At 38.1% G+C, this 24,531-nt stretch overlaps 1 protein-coding gene across 4 annotated transcripts in view; it reads right to left on the bottom strand.

The window, feature by feature from the left end:
- Positions 1-24,531, bottom strand: part of Cacna2d1 (calcium voltage-gated channel auxiliary subunit alpha2delta 1) — a 423,150-nt gene that overhangs the window by 171,056 nt on the left and 227,563 nt on the right. For all 4 annotated transcript variants that reach the window (XM_036180248.1, XM_036180250.1, XM_036180247.1 and 1 more), the window contains exon 5: positions 1,973-2,014. In XM_036180248.1, coding sequence (XP_036036141.1) covers positions 1,973-2,014 — 42 coding nt within the window. The remainder of the gene's footprint in view (positions 1-1,972; positions 2,015-24,531) is intronic.

Below are 24,531 nucleotides of genomic sequence, written 5' to 3'. Positions count from 1 at the left end.
TGTTAGGTATTTGGGAACTGGTGGGCAGGAAAGAAAAGTCTTCCTACACATAACATTATGATTCACTTATATTGGTTGTGATGAAGCAGCAGGAAACACAGATCTGTCAGTAACTTCTATGGATTCGTTTCTCTATTACAGAGGGTTTTTCAAGACTAAACAGGAGAAATAAATAGCATCAAATGCATTTTTCAGTATCTGAAAGACCGTCTCTACATGTAGCTCATGAAGAAAGCACTGTGCTTTCAGTATTCCAAATGCAAAACTCATGCATACTTCTCTACTTGTAAAGAGTGAACTGTCTACCCTTGAAGCACTGTGGTGGAAAAATGGATCAGTGCTCACTAAAACTCACTTTCACACTTCTGACTGTATGCTTCATTTCCATGTAAAACAAAAGAACATTTGTGACTAAAAAGTAAATATAACTAAGCAAAATTGCTTTGCTTGACAGAAAATGTAATTGTTTGTGTAAGTGTTAGAACCAAATATTTATTTGCTATATTTAGTGTCATTATCACAAAGCAACACTCTAGAAGATAAAAATGATAAAATCAGTGTCATTGTTTCATTAATCAAATGTTTATTAATAGATACAATCAGTATACTATCAAGAAAATTGATGATGAATTTTTATATTTTTTTCGGCTTTGAGATTATAATTACAGTGTCTTATCTTTCACTTTCACCTCCAAAGCCTCCCATGAACCTACCTTGTGCTTCCTCAAATCCGTAGCCAAATTATTTTCAAATAACAAATACTAATTCTAATTCTGTGGTTGACATTTTGTGCACCCCAATAAACTTATCTGGGGTCAGAAACAGAACTGCCTCTATAGTAAACACAGAGGTTGAACAATGGTGGCACACACACCCTTAATCCCAGCATCCCAGAGACAGAGATCCGTCTGGATCTCTGTGAGTTCAAGGCCACACTGGAAACAGCCAGGCATGGTGACACACACCGTTAATCCCAGGAAGTGATGGCAGGAAGCAGAAAGGTATATAAATCGTGAGGACCAGGAACTAGAGGTTTTTTAAGCTTTTAGGCTTTTGGGCAGCAGTTCAGCTGAGACCCTCCAGTGCGGACTCAGAGATCTTTTGTCTGAGGAAACAAGATAAGCTGAGGAGTTGGAGAGGTTAGGTTGGCTGTGGCTTGCTCTGTTTCTCTGATCTCTCAGTTTTTACCCCAATAGCTGGCATTGAGTTTTTATTGGTAAAATCTTTTAAAATTCATGTTACATAGTTCTAATTCTTATTCTGATACCTCTCAATAAACTGTGAAAAACATTTTGTATTCATTGACAGAGAAAAGACTAGATCTTTATAAAGAAGCTTAGTGTGGGGATGAGGAGAAGGCTCAGCAGCTGGGGAGGACCTGGGTTTTGTTTTAAGCACCCACATGACAACTCACAACCATTTGTAATGCTAGTTCCAGGGGATTGTATTCCATATTCACACTTCTGTGGGAACTAGGCACACTTATGGAGCACACACATACATGCATACACACATACAGGCTAAACACTCACACAAAGAAAATAAAAAGGAAGAAAAAAACACTTAGGTTTTTATCTATGAAAGAGGAAAATATGTGTTTTTCACAGTGTTATTGTACAAATTCAGATATTTTGTGAAAGATGGTTAATAGGATACCAGAAATTTTAGTACTCAGTTAAATCTGTTATTTGAAGACATTAGTAGAGTTGTATATTCTGGGAGTTGTAATGGATCACTGCAGCACACACTGAGGAACATACAGGTGTGCTGGTTCAGAAACAGACAACTAGAAAGCTATTTCTAATACAGAAAGGCCAGTAACCAGTCAGTACAAATTAAATAAGCAAAACACCCATCATTGCCTCACTACATCTACCTAATGTTTTCCTTTTGCCATCTAACATTCTCTTTAAATGTGTCAAATCCAGTTTCAGCTAAGTAATAATTTAATGGAAAAAATTTTAATACTCACATCAAGATCATCCTTAGCATTGTAGTAGACAACTTCATTGCTCTAAAAAAAGAAAAGAATGTTGTGTTGATTGTAGAGTATAACCAAGAAATACTGGCCCTAACAACACACTTCTGACTATATTAAGTAACAAGCCATACTGATTTAAAATTATATCCTATGAAACCCATAGACACCTTGACATTTTTAGAAACACTGAGGCAGTAAATCAGAACAACCAGAACAACCAGAACAGCACATCTTGCAGCAGAAAGAATCCCAGGACAGGACTGAGAAACATCATCCATTTTGAAAAAAAATAAGGATTTCATAGTGAATGTATCCTTAGCATATCATAAACATGATAAATAATGAACACTATTAAAATTAGGTAAGACAATTTTTTTGTTAGTTTTAAAAGCTTTTAATCTTCATATATAACTTTCCACAATGTTGACACTTGAAGACATAATACTTAATGTCAGAAATTTTTCATGAGATTTAAGTAACAAAATTTAAATAGTAAAGTGTACCAAATTATATGTGTCAGATTATATGTTAATATTACTTCTCACTGGGCAATGGTGGCACATGCCCTTAATTCGAGCACCTGGGAAGCAGAGGTAAGTGGATCTCTGTGAGTTCGAGGCTAGCCTGGTTTACAGAACTAATTCTAGGGCAGCCAGGGCTACACAAAGAAATCTTGTATTAAAAAAAAAAAAAGAACAGCAAAAAAATTATTTATGCTACTCTTGTGAAGTAGCAAATTAGTATCTACACTTCAGCAAGAATAAACGATCAATAGTTTCTCTAAAACATGATTTTGCTGAAATATACTGAAATGCATTCTTTTAGATCTAGTTTATTTTATGTGTGAGAGTTCTGTCTCATGTACATATGTATCACGTGCATGCCTACTGCTTGTGAACAACAGAAGAGGGTGCTGGATCCCCTGGAACTGACATGCTGCCATGTCGGCTCTGGACACTGAATTCAGATCTTCTGCAAGTATAGCTAATACTCTAAGTTGTGGATCCATTATCAACAATTTGATGGCTTCCAAAATACTGAAAATATGAATTAGGACTATAAACTGTGCTGCAGAAGATGTACAAGGACAAAATAACTGTCAGGAATTTCAAATTCCTTTTCTTGCATCGAGAGGCTACTTCTGTCTGCTATAATAAATTGGATACTATATAAAGATGCATTTTTCTGTGTCTCATAAACATTTACCAGCATGGACAATTCTAAAACTGTATGAAAAGCAAGCTTATAATGCACTATTTTTAAAGGAACCTTACTTGAGCTCTATTTTAAAAACATACTAAGTTGAGGTATAGGCCACACTCATCAGAAAAAGAGGTGAGTGATCCACCTGCCAGCCAAGTTGGCCCATTCCCTAGATTCTGGTCCACAAGATCTATCCCACAACCCTTACCCTCCAGCCTCACCACCTCCACCACTGCTGAGCCCTGTGCCCACCTCAGGGGACTCCTATAGCTCAGGTGCAAGCCACACCAGGCAGAAGAATAGGTGTATGACCCTCCATTCCAGCCAAACTGCCCCGCTCCCCAAATTCTGTTCTTCAAGACCCATTCCACAGCTCTTGCCCCACTACTTCCTCACCCCCACCACTGCTGGGTCCTGCCCTCATCCTGGATAACTGTCACTGCTAAGGTGCAGGCCACATCAGTCAGAAGAACAGGTGAAGGAGCTGTCTGTCAACTGAACTACCTTCTCCCAACATTCTGTTCTCCATGACCCCATACCACAGACCTATTCCTTGCACCTCATCATCATCCCTGTGACCAGCCCTTCCCCCAACTCCTGCTGACTTCAACTGCTCAGGTGCAAGCCACACCAGTCCTTCAGAGGAACAGGTGCAGGCCACACCAGTCAGAAGAACAGAGAACCCCTTACTATAACAAATGCCAAGCTAATGGCCAGAATGCCAATTCCCAATCTGGACAGAGACTCCCTAATCACACCAGCCATCAGAAATTCAGCACGCAAAGATGAGAAAGCCAAAGAAGAAACAGAAACCAAGGCACAGAATACCTATGCAACAAAGGCCAACTCAGAAATTAGAACCTAGATATCCCAAACCCAGATGTCTAAACACTAGTGTAAGAATACATTCAATAACAGCCTGGGCAATATGGCACCACCAGAGCCCAGCTATCCTGACATTAAGATCTGAATATGTTAATGCAGCAGAAGCACAAGAAAACGACCTGAAAACCAACTTTGTGAAGATGCTAGAGGTCCTTAAAGAGGAAATTTAAAACTCCCTTAAAGAAATTGAGGAAAACAATCAAAAACATTTGAGGAAATCAATAAATCCATTAACAAATACAAAGAAAGTCAAGAAAAAACAAAGTGGTGAAGGAAACTAATCAAGACTTGTAAATCGAAACAGAAACAGTAAAGAAAACACAAACTGAGGGAATTCTGGAAATGGAAAATCTAAATAAGCAAACAGACACTATAGACACATGCATCACCAATAGAATACAACAGATAGAAGAGAGATCTCAGGCATTGAAGACATGACAGAAGAAATAGATTCATCAGTCAAAGAAAATGCTAAATCTAAAACTTCATAACAAAATATACAGGGATACTATGAAACGACCAAACATAAGAATAATAGGAATAGAAGAAGGTGAAGAATCTCAGCTCAAAAAATCATAAAATATGTTTATAAAATCATAGAAGAAAATTTTCCTAACTTAAAGAAGGAAATGTCCATAAAGGTACAAAAAATGTACAGAATACCAAATAGATTGGATCAGAAAAGAAAGTTAACCACATCATATAATAATCAAAACACTAAACACATAGAATAAAGAAAGAATATGAAAAGCTACAAAGGAAAAAGACCAAGTAACATATAAAGGCAGACCTATCAGAATTATACCCTACTTCTCAATGGAGATTCTAAAAGCCAAAAGTGCCTGGATAGATGTCTTGCAGACTCTAAGAGAGCACAGATGCCAACCCAGACTACAATACCCAGCAAAACTTTCAATCACCATAGATAGAATAAACAAGATATTCCATGATAAAGTCAGATTTAAGCAGTATCTGTCCACAAATCAATCCTTACAGAAGATACTTGAAGGAAAACTCCCACAAAATAAAGTTAAATACATCTACAAAACCACATGCAATAGATAATCACACTCCAGCAAACTCCAAAGAAGGGAAACACACACACACACACACACACCTACTGCTACCACCACCACCAAAACCAACTAGACAACATCAGACCAAATAATCCAATTAAAAGTGAAGTACAGATCTAAATAGAAAATTTTCAACAAAGGAATCTCAAATAAAGAATTGTTCCACATCCTTAGATTTAAGGAAATATAAATCAAAATGACTCTGAGATTCCACAGTATACCTGTCAGAATGGCTAAGATCAAAACACATGTGACAGCTCATGTTGAAGAGGATGTACAGTAAGGGGAACAACAGCCCACTGTTGGTGGGAGTGCAGACTTGTACAGCCACTCTGGAAATCAATGTGCCAGTTTCTCATAAAACAGGGGATTGATATACCTCAAGACCCAGCTATACCATTCCTGGGCATATGCCCAAAGGACACTGTACCATACCACAAGGGTATTTGCTCAACTATGTTCATAGTAGCTTTATTCATAATAGCCAGAAACTAGAAACAACCTAGATGTCCCTCAACCAAATAATAGATAAAGAAAATGTGGCATGTGTATAAAACAATGATAACATGAAATTTGCAGACAAATGGATAGACTAGAAGAGATCATCCTGAGTGAGGTAACCTATGCTCAGAAAGACAAACATGATATGTACTCATTCATAAGTGAATATTAGCTGCAAAGTAAAGGATAACTAAGGTACAAGCTGTAGACTCAGAGAAGCTAAGTAACAAGGAGGGCTCAGGGGGAGACACATGATCTTGCTGTAAAGGGGAAATACAACAGACACTGTCTGTGGATGTGGAGAGGGGCTTGTATTGGGGTGGGGATGGAAACAGGAAGAATCAGGTTGGGAGAAGATAGAGGGAGAGAGTACAGGGAGAGACAACTGGAGTTTGGGGCATCTCTGGGATGAACTAGAAACCTAGAGCAATGGAAACCCCAGTTATCTATGAAGATGACTCTAGGTGAGACACCTATAGGGGATACAGAGCCTGAACAGACAATCTTCTATAACCAGACAAGTTGGAAGCATTGGGACACCAATCCAATCACAAAACCTTCAACCTACAGTCTGTCCTGCCTACAATATGTGCTGGGTAAAGGTAGTACAGAAATTGTGGGAGTAGCCAACCAATGACTGGTCCAGCTTGAGACCCATGCCAAGAGAGGGAGCTCATCCCTTACACTGCCTGGAGGGCCAGGACACCTTAGGATAGAGTCAAACAGAACTGTCTTTAAAAAAAAAAAAGTCAATGAAATGATTCCTAATAATAATCTGCTATACTGGTAGATTGGAGCCTAGCCCAATGGTCATCAGAGAGGCTTCACCCAGCAACTGGTGGAAACAGATGCAGACCACAGCCCAACATTAGGTGTTGCTTGGAGAATCCTGAGGAAGAGGGGGAGGAAGGATTGTAGGAGCCATAGGGGTCAAGAACACCTTAAGAAAACCTGCAGAATCCACTAACCTGGGCTCACAGGGGCTCACAGAGACTGAACTGACAATCAGGGACTGCATGGGACTCACCTAGGCCCTCTGCACATATGTTACAGTTGTGTAGCTTGGTCTTCTTTTGGGAATAGGGGCTGTCTGTCTCTGTTGCCTGCTTTTGGGACCCTTTCCTCCTACATGGTTGCCTTGTACAGCCTTTTAATAGAAGAGGAGGTGCCTAGTTTCACTGCAACTTGATATGGTTGGTATCCATGGGAGGTCTGGCCTTTTCTGAAGAGAAACAGAGGAGTGGATGCGGGGGGAGGGGCAGCCTGGCAGGAGAGGGCAAACTGTGGTTGGCATGTAAAAACAAAGAGACACAATAAATAAATACAAAACACATAGTAAGTTGTTATAACTGTCTTATAGAAAAAATACATGAAAGTCATGACATTTAGAAAAAAGTAGTAAATGAAGTCACTTTGGAAGTGTGGACATGTGGCTCTACAGTTATGTGCATGTACTGCTCTCTTATGGGACCTGAATTCAGCTGCCAACAGGAATATAGGGATGGCTTATGATCACCTGTCACTCTAAGCTCCAGGAAACTTAAAACCCTCTTAAGGACTCTGGGCATTTTCACTCACTCAATGCATCTCTCTGTCTCTCTGTCTCTCTCTGTCTCTCTCTCTCTCTGTCTCTGTCTCTGTCTGTCTCTCTCTCTCTCTCTCTCTCTCTCTCTCTCTCTCTCACACACACACACACACACACACACACACACTTATAAATCTTTTGAAAAACTGTCACTTTTTTCATGTGTTCACAAGTCTCAGTATATGTCTGAATGTATGCATTTCCATGAAGGAAAACATAGTTTCCTTTCCCAACTTATAAAAATAGAGATCAGGACCCACCTTTTGTTGTTGATTTGAAAAACCCATCTTGATACCCAGGAGACTAGACTAGTCTCTATGAAGACTAAAAGAACCCCAAACTGTAAATATTAAAAATTATGATTCACCTCCTGGATTAAAACCTATATATTGAAATTTGTTTCAGAAAGAATTGATTGAAATTTGAAAACTATCATTTGATTTTTGAAGTGCCTGGGTAGTGAACTTTAATGAGCACAGAATGCCTAATACCTGAAACTTCTTACAGCATCCCTTGTGACTGGATTAATCACAAAAGTAGGAGACACTCATGTGTCCCCCGAGACCCACACCTAATCACTGTTTTATTGATTCCACTTGCAACGCAGTAATTTAGAGTCAGAGACAATTTTCAGTTTAGAATGAGGATCCTGACAACAATTTAAACACAGAGTAAGTTCATCTCCATTGTAGACTTCATTCTGGGTCATATGCTTCTTGCATTTACCAAATCAGAACATGTAGAAAGCTGTGGGAAGCTGTGTTACATTCCAAGCACCATTGTGCCATGTCAGGAAAAGCAGGAAATGAATTAAACCCTCTTACTGGAAACAGTTCAGTTTCACAGCACAGCCTGGGGGTGGAGGATTCCATTTGGTAGATGGTATGAGTGGATAGGCTCAACTGACTAATCAAATTGTTTCCTACATATGATCATGGACAGAGGTTAAGTGTTCCAAACGTGAGGTGAGGGTGTCCCACCAGCTGTCAAGAGATGGTCAAGAACCACAAGGCAAGCCAGGAGTAACTCAAACTGAACATTCTAACTCTGCTAAGAGAAATTTTAGATGAAATTTAAATTCAGCCAAGTAAAATTAAACACTTAAAAATTCAAGCTTGAGGATTTCTAACATACTCCCATTTTTACTTACTACACTTTATATAAATCCTGTTATTTAACTATACTTTCAAAAATTGTTCATTTCTCCTAAAACTGTTTTGGAAAATGATTAATCTGAAACTTATTGAAATTTTATGCATTTATACCAGGTCTGGGTTTGAGATGACATCATTCATTATACTTGATATGTTAAAATGAACTGAAGAAAATACAAATGCTACATATGTGTGTTTGATTTAAATTTGAATATATGTGTAATATACAAACTATATATAAGTACATACAGTTATGTTATACTGAATTAGTCATAAAATCTTAAACATCCGCTTTCCTTTTTGAAGCCAAATTTGTAAAAATTTTCTATTTTAAATAAGTTCATTCTTAACATAGTTTTTTATATGGTCTAAATATATTTATATTTAGGATAAATGTGTCTTTGGAGACGATAAGACAATGATGAGGCACCAAGTCAAATTTCTGTTCTTGAGTTGGGAAGGTGACCGACCTTACAGGAATGAGCAACACCTAGTGACACACACCTTTACAACTCTGTCTTCTCTGCCAGTGAAAGTCACATGGCTTTAGGACCACCACCAGTAAATGTCACGTGGCAGATGTCATTAGTAGCATATATGTCATTATTTTCTTACTAAACCTAACACAAAAGTTTAATTGGTCTATTCATTAGGGTGAATATGTATAAGAACCAGGATTTGGAGACTTTGAATTGGTTACACAGTCCTCATCTACAGCAAAGTGATCCTAAAATGTTAATATGAGCAAATTTTGTAACCATATTAAATATTTTTCTGGTTCCAGTTTCTTATATTTTCCTTTAGAAAATAACAATATATTTGTTTGGAATTTTTATTTATATATTTTCAACATTATTTGCCTGAGAAATAATTAAGTTTCAGAGATCTCATATTAGGAATAAAAAAAAATACTGCAGTATGTGCAGTAATGTTAAACTAAATCAGCATGCAATAAAGTGACTCAAGTCCTGGGGCCCCCAAACTCTGCAGAATAAGATAAAGATACAATCCACAGAAATAGAGTAATTTATTAACTCAAGCAGATTCTATAGTCAGACATTATAAGACAGAGAATTTTGATTAGAATGAACTCACTACCAAAAGAAAATTAGTAGAGGAAATTTTATTTTTAAAGAAAACAGTTGAATACTAAAGACACAGACTTGCAGGAGAGGGAGGCAGAAGTCTTAGCCAGGTCTTTCTCCCTTGGCAGTGTCCCCGCCTCAAGCCCACTTCAACTTTGTTTAGGAAGATTTCCGGATCAGCATAAGGAGTCAGATCCCAAACCCTCAACAGTTTCTTCCATGTAGGTGTTCCATGACTCGAATCACTTTATGGCACTTGAATTTAGTTTAACGTTTCTCACACATCTTAGTATGTATTTTATGTAGCAGAAACAAGAGCTGCAAATGAGTAGGGTGTGAAGAGTAGCCGCTCTTATCCCTAATGCTGACCATCAGCAGTTATTCTGACTACCTTCTCAGTGCTAAGTGTGGAGAACAGGATGACTAATACCTACTTTCTCACCAAGGGAGCAAAGGCACCCACTTCAGTACCTAAGTGGCCAGACGAATCAGTGAGGTCAGGCAAAACCCTTACATGCTACATTAAAAATCTCTTGGTATCTGTAGATAGCAGATAATTAGACATCTCAAAGAATTAACTATATTTTCTCTTTATTAAAAAGAAGGCAAGGGGAGATTGGGGGACTCTTAAATCACTTACCTAGCCTCACTAAAAGTTACCTGCGTCCTTCCTTCCAGAAAGTAGTCAGCCCAGTATAATTTGCTGGTTTAATTCAACTACAGCATGTAAACTAACAACCATAGGTATTAGTGATAGAATAAGTTATTGTGTTTCTTAACTATGACTAAATATTTTGATGAAAATTATTGAACATCATCACCTAAGAAAATAGTACAGATAGAAACAGTAGTTTTCAGAATAAGGTAAAATATTATGGAATTAAGCCAGAAACAGCTTCAACTAGATCATGGATTAGTGAAACCTCCAGAGGGCTATTTTTCATAATTCAGTCATCTCAGATGACAAAAACAAATTATTTTGTTTCTGATTTTAACTAAGTAAGTTAGATGTGTATTATCTCCTCGAAATAAATTTACTTTATATGGTCGTTCTAATATAACATTGCTGCTTGGTAAAATTTAAAATGTCCCCTAGTAAGTTGAAAGATAAATTACTTTAGTCTCTTGGTATCTGTTGGGAGCCAAAAATCAAATCTGGGCAAAATAGGCTACTCCATCTTAAAAATGTATATTATGAGTGACAGTTCCAGCATGCTGGTTTCCTATAAAAGTTGCTCTCTGATGAATAGCTACGTTCAAGTCTAAGGTCTCAGAACTAAGCTCCTCTGGAGAAGTAAGATCCTTCTAAAGGTAAGTATTAAATATTGGAACCAAAAGCTATGAATGTATAATCCACACCCTAAATGCGTGACATTCTCAATATCCCAATAGAGATCAACTCTCTGTAAAATTGGTAATTCTTTTTCTTTGGTGATACCATTGCTTCTACACGGCCTAATACATTACATGCAGCTGTATTTTCTACAAAGATTTTTCTTTTAAAGCAGGATTTTGATTAATTTCTATCATTCCTGACTTTCAAATTAAAATCAGATGAAATGATGGATATTCATTAACAATGAATTTCATATTTTCATAATTTTTGCATGCCAAGGTCCACAGTTTAGTTGGCCATTTGTTAGCTAAATTTTATTAAAATATATTAATAACAATTTGGTCCAGAAACTACAACCTCATGTTGAATGTCTTTGTCCAGAACATCAACTGGCTTCACAGCAATACTGTGTAAATCAAAAAGTTTAGGGACCAGTAGGTTTAGTTGTTTATGTGTGTAAGTATGGGAAAGTGTTTTAAAACAGCACTCCATTAAAGCACTCTCATAACATTATATTAATTTATTATGAGGATTTTATGAGCAAGTTGAGAACGTAAAATTGGCAAGAAAATGAAAGGACAAACATGAGCAGAGTTGTGTTTGGTTATCAATATCACCAATTCCCTGGACTTAAGACACTGGGGGACATCTATGTTTGTGTTATAGAAAAGAGATAGTGAAGCAACTGGTCTTGTGTGACAGTTGATACCTATTGTGTACAAGAGAAAAGAAAGAGGTGGTTACAGGGAAAGTGTTTAGTTGTGTGACACTCGCAAATGTTTACAGATATCGTACACATATAAAAAAACAGGAATGCAAATTCATGTATCAAGTTTTATCATTTTTCTCATAGGAATAGATGTCTAGTAAAGTTTTACCCCTACCAAGCCTGTGATGATACCTAAACACATGATGTTGTTGTTTCTGAGAAGCCAATTGGTGAAGAAATCCACATGTCATAGAGCAGTGGGTCTTAGCTGTGTATATGGAAGACGCCTGCTAACTGATGCTACACTGACTTCCCATCTGTCATTAAGTACTTGTCTTTCTCAGCCTCCTGCCTCTATGAATGCAGGGTTACTATTTCCTAGAGACAGTGCATTCTATGCTAAACACATCCACCTAATAGTGTTTAGTCTCTGAGAAACAGTCAATCATTGCATGCTGTTTTATAATTTATCTTAAATTACAGATTCAATTTAATACTGATATAATTAGCTTAATGAAAGAATAAGACAGGAAAGCAATGTATTCCTATTGTAAGCTTATTTTGGTTGTTTATTAAACATGTTATTTTACATTTAGTCCTCAGGTAATTTTCGTTTTATAACATCATTGAGTTAAGTTCCATTATAGTACCTGTGAATTAAAATATTATGAGATAGTTCAGCATACTTTAACTAATCATTAAGTCAAAGCTTCCTAAGGGAACTGACAAGAGTAAAAATAATAAATCCACTGGTCTCTACAATACTTAGTTGCATAGCTACCCACTGGCTTCCAGCCTTAATATTCACGGTGAAACACTGACACAATTGGAAATACCACCCTTAATGAAACAAGGAACTGTACTACTCCCCAATAGGAAGTGGGAATTATGTCTACAAAAGAGAAATGAATTTTTAATGGAGAGAGTATCGTGTTTCAGATTGAATAGTGACAGTGTTTTACAAAGCCACAAGAGTATAATGCCACAAGAGTGTTGAGTATTGCTTAAACTGTACTGTCTGATAAATAGTTATCAAAAGCTATAGGAAATTATTAGAAATTTGACATTATACAGTAAGATGCACAAAATATATGCAGCATTTTAGAAAGTTTCAAATAGAACAAACATGAGTACACATACCACATATAAACAAGTAGCACACATGCAAAATTAAAATAAAATATAGTATAGACCATTCTTAGAACAAACCAAGAAGAAACTCCAAGGGGGAAATTTTTTTCAGAGTCCCTTGGATCTTGGACCTCAACAAGGATCAATTTCTTTAAGTTTTAAGAGTAGTACCAATTTATTTCTCCATCGTATAGACTTTAATAGTAATCTGCCTCTGAGCTATTCCAGTGCTCCAGAAGAATTTAATAGACAGAAGACCTGAGACCCTAAGAAAAGGTGAAAGTAGAATGTGAGAAGATAAATGTTATTTTCTACAGGCCCCAAATCTCCAAGGACTTCAGCTCATAACTAAGCAAGCACATCCATGATGCTGGAGGGCACACTCCACTCTGCTTTGGCCTGCAGTCCCAGGGATGCTTGGGTTATAATCATTAACACCATTAATATTTAATCCACAAAATCTTTCATTTATCATGTCCTTCCTACTGACTTAGACAACATAAAGCTCTTCTTGACTTCTGATCAAAGTTAAGAGCACTTGACCATACCACATGAGATCCTAGCAGTAAAGTCATATTAATTTGTCCCATTTTCCAAATGATTCATTATCAATCTCAGAAAATCATCACACTGAAACAAAATATAAAGGCTCACTTTATAGTAGTGAATTAATTATTGGGTGTAAAATAATCTGTCAAAAATTAAGACCTAAAGAATGTTAAAGGTACCATTGCCATGCCAATTCATCTCCTTCCTTCCTTTCTTTCTTTTTTTGAGACAGGGTTTCTCTGTGTAGCTTTGCACCTTTCCTCGAACTCACTCTGTAGCCCAGGCTGGCCTTGAACTCACAGAGCTCCACCTGGCTCTGCTCCTGAGTGCTGGGATTAAAGGCGTGCACCACCACCGCCCGGCATCATCTCCTTTCATACTGATCACAAGGAGCAGTGTATTTGGAGAGAGAGAGAGCCATAGACACAGGTGCACTGTGCCTAGCACATGCTGGAATTTACATTTAATTGCTTAAAGCTGGCAACATCTTTTAGATACGGAAGAGCCGGATCTCTTTAAAAACAGTATGTTAAATTTTTAATCTTCAGCACATTGCTTTTTGAATTCCTCATTTCTTTTATTTTGAAACAATGGGTTTCTACACTAGATGGGTAGGGAGAATGGAATAAATAGTACTAAAACAAATATTTTTGTTTCATTTGGAACGCACGCAATACTTTAGTCCATTTAAGGCAAAAGTTGTAACAACTAGCCTTCTCAAAGAAGAAAGGGAACACATTAAAAGTGAATTATATTATATGCAAGAGAATAATCTAGGATGTCTAAACAATAGGCTCTTGTCACATAGTGTTCCGAGTATGATATCAAGAGCATGCACAACACTCCTTTTCAGGAACAGGGCTGCTGAGAACTAAGTTTGCGAGAAAGAGAAAGGGAAAGCCAGAAGAAAAGGAACAGAGTGAACAGCAAGGGCAGCAAATCACAAAGGGCAAGTGAGCCTGGAATTCTAGACCTGAGAGGCCTGAGGTCCTGCTTTTCTCTCAGGACTCTTGCAGACATGTGAGAAGCTTTCCTTGCCATGATGAGCTTCCTCAGCTTTTCTACCTCTTAATCCTTCTAATGACACCTTTTGTTGTTCAGCAATTCTGTGTCAGGGGGAACATAAGTAGTCACTCTCTGGGTTATACGAAATAATTAGTGGAGGCCTGATTCACAGGCCAGTTGCATCCACATGCTCACTCGGCACGCTTCTCATACTACACTGTGGTCTGCTGTGGGGCCCTGAGGAGGCAGAGATGGGGAAGCTGTGCTTGGCTGGAGTCACCAGTGACTAGAACACACAAGATCCCTCACAAGTCAATGGAACATTCCACCTAGCTTTCTTCTGACCTTAGCAGACTGATTTTCATCTGCTATACATTTGATTCACTTGAAACAGACACTAGGGGGCTGGAGAGATGGCTCAGAGGTTAAGAGCACTGACTGCTCTTCCAGAGGTCCTGAGTTCAATTCCCAGCAACCACATGGTGGCTCACAACCATCTGTATTGAGATCTGGTGCCCTCTTCTGGTCATACATGCAGTATTACATAATAAATAAATTAATTAAAAACAACAACAACAAAAAAAACAGACACTAAGATTAGAACTTGAGCTGGGTGGTGTGGTGTATGCCTTGAATCCCAGCACTTGGGAGAAAGAGCCAGGTAGATCTCTGTGAGTTCGAAGCCAGCCTGATCTACTAGAGTGAGATCCAAGACAAGCACTAAAACTACATAGAGAAACCCTGTCTCAAAAAAACAAAAAGATTAGAACTTGATCCAGGGTAATTTATTTAGGAGATGATAATCCCATCTGATATTGGGGTTTGCATGGCACCTCTAGAAAAGCTCTAGGTTCCTATGAATGAGGACCTGAGCATCTTATTTGTAAAGAGACAGCAGCACCCTTATAGGAGAAATAGGAGTGGGCAAAGGAAGAAAACTCAGTGGCTCAGAACCCATTGCTCAGAATTGCACCATTAGGCTCATTTAGACAGCACAGACTTTTTAACACACACTAAAATACATGTAACTCTATATATGACATTAGGTATTATGTGTCTCAGCGTCTGAAATCTCTGTAAGTGTGTTTTAGTATTATAACTAGACAAAAGACACCTTCTGACATCTAGAGTACCCTGTCTTGAGCCTGGGGTACAAGTTTGCTTTAGCTGGCTAGACCAGGGGTCTTCTAGTGTTCCTCTTTGCAAAATGGTTATAATTTTATTAGGTTTTCCATAAGTCATGTGGGAGCGCTCTCTCTCTCTCTCTCTCTCTCTCTCTCTCTCTCTCTCTCTCTCTGTCCTACTTTCCTAGCTCAGTGACATCAGGAAACACCCACAGGAGAACAGAGAAGGGTAGAATAGAAATAAAGACATTTAAGTCATGTGTATGTTAAGAACAACTGGAAATCCATTCCCTGGGGTCATTTTGCAGACATTGGATTACCTACAGAGGACTGAGTGAGCATGCTGTCTACACTAGCCAGCATTTTTAAAGATGCCCATTCCTAAACACTGCAGCCAGTTCAGAAAGCCGTCACATGATAGGCTGCAGATACATGAGGGAGTGGCTAGAAGAAGGTGGGCCAAGGGTCTTGTTATGTGCAGAGGGAATGTGTGTAGGGAAAAAGCCATATCAGCTGCATCCTTTCAGGGAGTGCTTTAGAGGCCAAGCACAGGACACATCAACAGATGACCTTCAGCACTGGTCAGGCACAGCGGGGCTGTCCAGCCATGAGCTTCCCTCTGGCACACAGTGTATGGCAAAGACTGGTGGATGCATCACTTTGATTTTTATGATAGCAATGTTAGAACATGCTTGTTTTATCTAGTGACACCCTTTATGATGTAAAGGGACCAGATAGGCTGTGTGAAGGAAAGGACAAGAAGACAGCAACACAACTGTGCTGAGTGACAAGTGATGGCAACCGTCTTGCATCCTGGGACCAGTTCTTTACCAGGTCCAGCCAACCACCAATTAATCTGTTCAAAGCTATTCATTTACTCTTCTCATGAATTGACCAAAGAACTCCATCATTAAAGGAATGCAATAATAATTTAATGTCACAATTTATCTGAAATAGCTTTCAAAATTTAAGGGAAAATGTAGGTTATTATTATCCAGATTATTTAAATAATATTCAAATTATTTTTATGTTTTATAAAATTATAATGAGGGCTTTCTGTTTAAGTATTCAAACTATATTTATTTAAGCTATATACAAATAAAGTAAAAAGAAAGTTGAAACACCAGATAAAGACTTCCTAACATTAAAAGGGCATTTATTTTTATTTAATATAAGTTTATGAAATGTAGTTTTTAAATGATAAAGTGGGATTTAAAAAAAAGAATGAATACTCAGCTTAAGGTCATATCTAAAGTAGGTTTACCTAAGTTGATGCAGTTTCAATAATATGCAAAATATTGCAGGGATATAGGGCTAATTTATCTTCTACATTTTAAAATATCATTCCACACATGTTTAGAACAAAAGCACATCAATGAATTCAGTTTGATCATATTTTCCTTTTTAATACATAAGAAACTCAATATGAAAAACATTTTACATTTCAAAGTTCAAACCATTTCAAAGTCAATATCCAGGTGTGAGGAGTGGAGAGAAGGTATCAGCACCCAATTAACCTCTGCAGACACTATGTCTTCCCACAACCCGACGGCTGGCTTCCCTTCTCCATATGTTGATGGTTTAGGCTACTTTCGTGGTTACTTGTCAAATGAAAACATGATAGATCTGGAGAAACTCAAGAGGATAAAGGGACCTGACATCAGATCAAAGGAAATGATTGTTGACATTTTATATTTTTAATCTAAATGTATCGAATTATATCCCCATAACATTATGAAACAATGACACAAGATAAACCAACAAGTGATTAATCAAAATTTATAAATACTAACATATATTGTTCGCCCTTTTCTTTAATGTGAAGTAAAGGATAAAAAAGCAGGCAATTGTTTGATATTTCTTAGAAATTGCTTAGGGAATCATACAAAAGAGATATCAGACCTTAGTAAATAAGAATGTTGGAAAAATCTCTAGGAGTTTTCTTTTGATACAAGAAAACATCCTTCACAGGTAGATGATTTAAATTTGTTCAGAAGCTGTCACTATATGAAGGTTTAAAGTATATGCTATAAACACACATCCTGTTCTGTACATGCTGTAACACGTTACCTGTGTTGTGGATGTTCCACGGCTGACCAACTGATTTGGAGATATGGAGAGTTGAACGGTACAGATGTACAGGCCTTTTTTTTTTTTTTTTTGGTTTTTCAAGACAAGGTTTCTCTGTGTAGCTTCGCGCCTTTCCTAGATCTTGCTCTGTAGACCAAGCTGGCCTCAAACTCACAGAGATCCGCCTGCCTCTGCCTCCTGAGTACTGGGATTAAAGGCATGTGCTACCACTGCCCAGCTACAGGCCAATTCTTTTGATCTTGCTTTAGTCCACCAGTAACTATTCACTGTCTGCCCATGTGTGTGACCTCACTTCTCTGCAACCATCACCAAATCCTTCTGGAATACAGTACCTTAGTTACTCATTCACTTCACCTGCCCAAAGCTAAGGGTGTTGTCAGATGGGCTCGGAGACTCTAGCAGAGACTTCTGCTTTGATCTACCCCTGATGCCTGATGTCTCCACCAACATGTTTTTTAAATGTTTTGATTTATGGCTTTCATTTGTTCTATCTGTATGAAAACTTCATGCAAGTGTAACTGCATTTCAACATGGTTATTTAGGACAATCTAAATCTGTATTTCTTGAGCACAACTGCTCATACTCAGCTAAAGAATAAACTGTCTTTCATTTCCTTTGAGGTGTGAGCTATATATTTTGTTACTATATTTTGAGCTAAATTGAGCTAACTAGTGTAGACACTACACATCTTTAGTTTTGTGGTAGAAATAATCATCCTCAGCATTATACAAGGAGACAGTATCTAGAAAAGTTAGCAATCATAATGTAGGTTTACCAGGAAAAAAAAAAACAACTTTCAATTAAATTTGAATTTTGGATAATGAAGATAATGAATTTTATTTCTTATAGGAAGCTTATACTTAAGGAAGTTGTTTATCTGAATCCAATTGTAAATGAGCATGTAGTATCTTATGTACTAAAGCTTTTAATTCTATTTTATGTAATACTATCATGCACGTATATAGTTGTGACAATTTTTAAGCTTTTATGGTGTAGGATAGGATGTCTTATCACTTAGCAATCCCCTTCAAATTAAGTGATCTCAAAAGAGCAACACTACCATTACAAACTTAGCCAGCCTTTAGAAAATGCAACTATCCAGAGAGGTCAGCATGCCCCATTTTGGCACAGCTGCAATAACTGTTTAGTCAAAGTTACTTTATGGCTCAGTGGGAGTTTTGGGGGATAGAGAACTATTAACCATCTTTCATTTAATTCTCACTTTCAAATATGATAAAGCAACATTGAAACAGTTGTATTTTTTGTTTGTTTTTTTTTGTTGTTGTTTTTTTGTTTTTCAAGACAGGGTTTCTCTGTGTAGTTTTGCGCCTTTCCTGGAACTCACTTGGTAGCCCAGGCTGGCCTCAAACTCACAGAGATCCACCTGTCTCTGCCTCCTGAGTGCTGGGATTAAAGGCGTGCACCACCACCGCCAGGCTGTATTGGTATTTCAACAGCAGTTTTCCAATTTCTGATGAATTGAGAAAATTCAAGTAGAGCTTGACTGTCATGTTCATTATCTCACTGGCAACTGTGGATGGAGATTTCCTTGGTCTGAGAGGCCAAGTTTCATGTTTATGTCCAGCTAATAAACCTTCTACCTTCTCATCCTGGGTCACAGGAATGCTGTTCCCAGGCAGAGCCATTCCTGAGGGCAGATTAAAAAGTGAGTCGGTGGCAGAGTTTCCAGCTCAGTGCTCTGACTGCTTAGAAGTGTTCTTCCTTTTGAAGTTTGGTTGCTCCCAGTTGTTTTGATGAGATAACAAGAAGCCAAGAGTCCTCAGGGACTCGTGAAGGGACTCAGCACTGTCTAGATCAAATCTGGAATACTTATCATTTGTAAGCTAAAGGCAAATTAGATATTTTTAAAGAAAACAAAGCAAGCTTGAAAGAGCTGTGCGATACATTATAGATGATTAATAAAATAAATATGCATTTGCTTTCTGAACATAATTTACAACATGATAGTTTAATTTATATGGACACACACAGGAGAGAGAGAGAGAAAATAATTTCTTCAATTGTCCGATGGAAAGTTGGTCATTATACTTTCCATAGAACCTTTTGATAAGTTTTAAATCCCTGGTTGCTGGTATCTGCCGCCAATGTAATAAGCTAATCAATCCAAATTAATAAATTCAGATTTAATAGACAGAGCAAAGCAATCCTGGGTGACCCTTGGAAAGACAGCAAAGACTTATATGACAAATATGGCTACCAGGCCTTAAGTAACCTGTAGGTGTGGTCTTGAGCAGCCTCAGGGAGGAGCTGGCTTGAGGGGTGGGGGAAGGGTCTGGGGAGAGAGGAGAGGTGGGGCTTCCACCAGATCATCCCAGACTCTTTGGGTATATGATATGGCAGGGCTGAGGTGGGGCTTCCACAAGAGCACGTCTATTGACAAAACTTTTGGATATCAAGGGGAATTAAAACGACAGATTTGTAGAACAGTGTAATTGACCTTATAGTTGTTACACAATAAACTTAAATTTGTGACATCATTTATACAAACTCAACTGCCCTTGCCTCTTAACTACAGCTGTTTCTGACTTTCCGTGACCACTCGGTGATATTTAGCCAGGTACTGAGTTATGACTGCATTCTGTGTATAGATATCAAGAAACTTGTATTTGAAAAGCTGTTTCAGAGATTTTTCCCTACATTCCTCTCTAGGATGTGCTCACACATCTTCCTGCCACCATGCAGAATTCTCTCTTCCACCCTTTGGAATTGTAAGCTCTATTAGACACTCTGTCTTATAAGTTGTCTGTCACGATGTTTTATCACTCCAACAGAAAGGTAACTAATGCATCTGTGAAGCATCCTTGTTCTAAGATACAGAGTTCTGCTCTTGAAGCAAACTACAAAGCCACTATCAAATAGGGCAGTTAAAGTAACTATTTCAGCAATAACAATTGAAATAAAATGTCTTAGAAAAGAGAAAAAGATAGTTCTTACAGAGTCTATAATTTCATATTTAAGCCTTAAATTATAGCCTTAAGTATAAGCTTCTTGATAAAATGAGAAAAATGGAACCAGGATCCATAGCATCATTTTTCTTGTGTGAAGAAAAGGATGTATGAGATTTTCCTTGAGCAATACGTTCCTTCACGTACTCAAACTCTGAACCACAGTGAAGAGCATAATGGAGACGAAGGTGTTTTCTCAGCAACTACAAAGAGATCCTTACAGCAATGCCTGCTTCTCCCCATGCATCGTCCGTCATACATAATTAGCGTTGTGTATACGCCAGGTGTTGAGTATTAAACATATTGTAGACAGTGTTGGGCTGGAATTTCCAGCTAGTCCCTGCAAAACACCCATTTCTCTCTCTACGAACCCCACTCTCTCAGAAAATCTCCAACAAAGAAAAGGCTCCAAACAGTTATTTCTGTATTCTTGGCAGCGGCCCAATACCCTGCCTAAAAGCATATCACACTTGGTCACAAACCCAGCTTGTGGCAGACAGACATCAACCCTCAAATACAGGGTACATAAGCACTACCCTTAAGTTTGGCCATGTGATTTTCTCCTGTTCCTCCTCCACCTCCATCTCTGGGGGCTAGAGGACTCACCCAGGAGTTGCTTTGCTAAGAATAAACCTGGTCTTTCACTTTTTAATTCGGCTTGAGCTGGCTTACTGTGTTTGCGGAGAAACTTATTATTACCTATTAGACAGGAATAATGAAGAGCAATTGAGAAATGGGATCTCCTAGATCAGGTAACTGTGAAACACCAATTCCCATCTGTCCAGGTTATTTCCTGCCATTTAATCTTAGCTCACTGATGGGGGCTGCCTATTTTGAAAAGAATAAGTCATAGATATTAAAAATTCTGAGTGGTCACAAGAATGGACAGTTTGTTGAAACCAATTATATGGCATGATATATATTAGGGGGAGGCACACTTTAACAACTGCTTTCTCAAATTCATCAACATGGAGAGAGGATGATGTGCCAAAATGTAGTATGGAAAGGTAATGGGAAGTAGCCAGGGGCAGTGTGGGCATCTTCCCTTTGATGATCCACTAATATTCCATCCCAGTTACTTTGGCAAATCAGTGAATCTGCTTGGGGCCCCTTTGTGTCTTCTCAACCTGAAAGGGCAGAGGAAGGAAGGAAATCCTCACAGCAGTATGAAAATATGCCATCCCATTCAGTATCCATCAGAAACTTGAAGAAGATGTACAATATGAAAACTGCAATCAAAAGATGTAAGAAAATGGCTCAGATAGTAAGTAACAAAAATTAACTCGAGCCCCAGTTTACGTATTATCAAAGTCCTGGGCCAAATTAATGTTGGTTTTAACTTACTAATATAATGGTAGTATCTCTGTGTTTTAAAATTTGAAGTGTAAATTTCCTGATGGACAAAACAAGCATCTGTAGGTTGAGAATATTAACTTTTGAGGCCCCACTTTTCAGTTTCTGGACCACAGTGCTGCCTCCTTGGGGCTGAGGCTGTAGGAGTCAGCAGAGTGCCTGCCCAGCACCACCGAGCTGTAGATCTCTACTCGTTATCTTCGCAGGGTCTCTCACCGAACCTGGAGCTAACCAGTTGGCAAGCCTTTGTGGCCAGTGATCTGCTGGGATTCATCTAGTGCTGCTAGCTCCTTTTTTCCTGATGCTGGCCTTACATGAATTCACACTACACAGGTTGTTGTGTGAGTACGGGGATCCGAACTCTGGCGCCGCTAAGGTTTTTACTCACAGAGTCATGAACTCTTTTAAGACTGTTAGGAAAAAAAATATACCTGGGTTTGGAACAACACAGGAATTTTCTGTCATTAGAGATTTGGTGCTAATAAACAAGCTCAAAAACATTAACTACATGTCAGACTGTAATAGCATAATACATTATGACATGATTCTAACCTATATTTAAAATAAAATGTTTTGGTCCACTCTGTAGCCAACTTAATTTCCCATGTTTTTGCTCTGATCCAGGAACCTTCACAAATAAATCTGTATAGAGGCAGTGCTTTCCTGCCTACTTACCCGCTTATTTTGTTGACTTTCTTCTACTCTTGGTATCTATTTACTTGACTGCTGCGGTTACCCAGCAGGGAGCCCTTTGTTTCCAAACTGCCTGCTAACAAATAAAGCCCCAGGAGGGCTTGACAGCTCCTGAATTAAAGATCTGCTACAGATCCCTCCTTTCCAAGGAACAAGGTGGTAAACCAATTTTTAAGCAACTTAGTAATCAGTGCTTTCTAAAGTTCAGTGTAATCCACCTTCACAGCACATTCAGTTAATATGCTGTCCCCTTCCTTCTTACAGAGGGATTCCCAATATGGACGAAGTATCTTTTAAAAAGTATGCAAACAGGAAGAACTAACATTTTTATACGACCATGAGAACTATTTTTAAAAGGAGCGATTAATATTCATAATCAAGTAATAACCAACCTATTAACCATTCATAATGTTTGGTTTATCATTTTCTGTGAGGTGTGATGGGGAACGGGATTGACACGGGAGGTAAGTACATTTCTTCTTCCATTAAGTAAAATATGTGCGGCTTTTTCTCAAATACCTGTTTAAAAAATAGACGAAAGCCATGTGGCAGGTGCTCATAATCTCAGCACTTGGAAGATGAAGCAAGATGATCTTGAGTTCCAGGCCAGCCTGGCTTTCTCAAGAGTTCCAATTCAATCTGACTATGCTACAGAGTTACAGTCTATCAAATCAGACAATGAATAAATACATTATAATGTACTATGGAAGTTGCTAAAATTGTACAGTTTCAACACTGCTTAGGAAATAGAACTAAAATAATAAAGCACACTTTCCATCAAGCCACACAATAGGCTTCTGATACATGTGAAATCAAAATATTGTGATGAATTCAATTTGTACAATGTTAGCCTTGAATTTTGTCATTGCTGAAAAACTTCAAAGCAACTGTAAGATGGGAGTCCTTGGCATACTCAGCCCCAGCTCTGGGCTGGAGGACAATTGCTGCTCTCCATCCTTTGTACACAAAGCTTTCTAAAGGGCTCAAGAACGTTTTTTATATTTAGACCTTGGCTTTTATCATAGCAGCTTGTTCTCTGAGTCACAGAGTATGATTCAAGACAATTCATACTCATCAATGAAATAACGCAGGCATTCTGAGTACCAAGAAAAGAACCATCAGCAAGAAGGCCACTAAGCCCCCATGCCAGAAAATCTAGTGATGTAAATTTCCAAACATTTCTTTGTGTGCAATCAGATATGAAAACAAAACTGTGGTGGAGATGGTACATGACTGACATTCTTTCTATTGTGGATTTAAATTATCCATGTCTTCTATAGCCACTCACTGTCATAGAAAACAAAGGAGCTCTGAGATGGAGGCACTTTGGGTATTAAGATCAAGGCTACTGCGTTAGTCAAATTACATTATAAATTTCAGACAAAACTCTAAAGTAAAGAAACTTCTGGAAAGCCTCAGGATCACCATCTCTGATAATAAAAGAAGAGAAACATTGATATTTTCTGTCAGGATATTTCATTTCCTTTTTGGCTAAGGAAATAGGTTCATGTCATCTCAAATACACAATTTGGTTATTTTCACTCACCACAAGGATTATGAAAATAATTTAGCAGTAAAGCCATCAAACATACGTCTTGATTTATTACAACTTAGATTCTGTAATCTATTCTCTCCAGGGAGTAACTAATGTTCTTTATTTCAAGAGCATTATCCCTTCTGATCAAGAACCAAATCCCTTCAGAAAATAAACACCTCAGAATTTCACACCCAAGTGAGGAAACCTGAGATTTATTAGACTTTACTAGCTGTAAACTATCAGGAAATGGAATTCCAATCTCATAAAAGTAGTTAAGTTGCTGAATTCTTGCAGGACATTTCATGAGCCCCAAGGAACTGTATTGAATATCTATGTTTAACTGTACATGTATTCTCAAAGAGCATGAACAGTTTAGAGGGCTGGTACCTTAGTGAGTAAAGTTTTTTTGGTGCAAGTATGAGGATATGAGATAGGTTCTCCATCATCCACATAAAATTTGGGCACAGCAGTAAAGGTGTACAACCCAAAGTTAGTTGGGGAAAGGACAAAAAGATAGGCGGGTCCTTGGAGCTCTCTGATCGGCTAGTCAGCCAAGCACAGCTAGGT

This window comes from Onychomys torridus, chromosome 3, assembly GCF_903995425.1.
Source record: "Onychomys torridus chromosome 3, mOncTor1.1, whole genome shotgun sequence".
Lineage (NCBI taxonomy): Eukaryota > Metazoa > Chordata > Mammalia > Rodentia > Cricetidae > Onychomys > Onychomys torridus.
The sequence above is the reverse complement of the archived record's forward strand: the minus strand, read 5'-3'. Positions and strand labels throughout refer to the sequence as shown.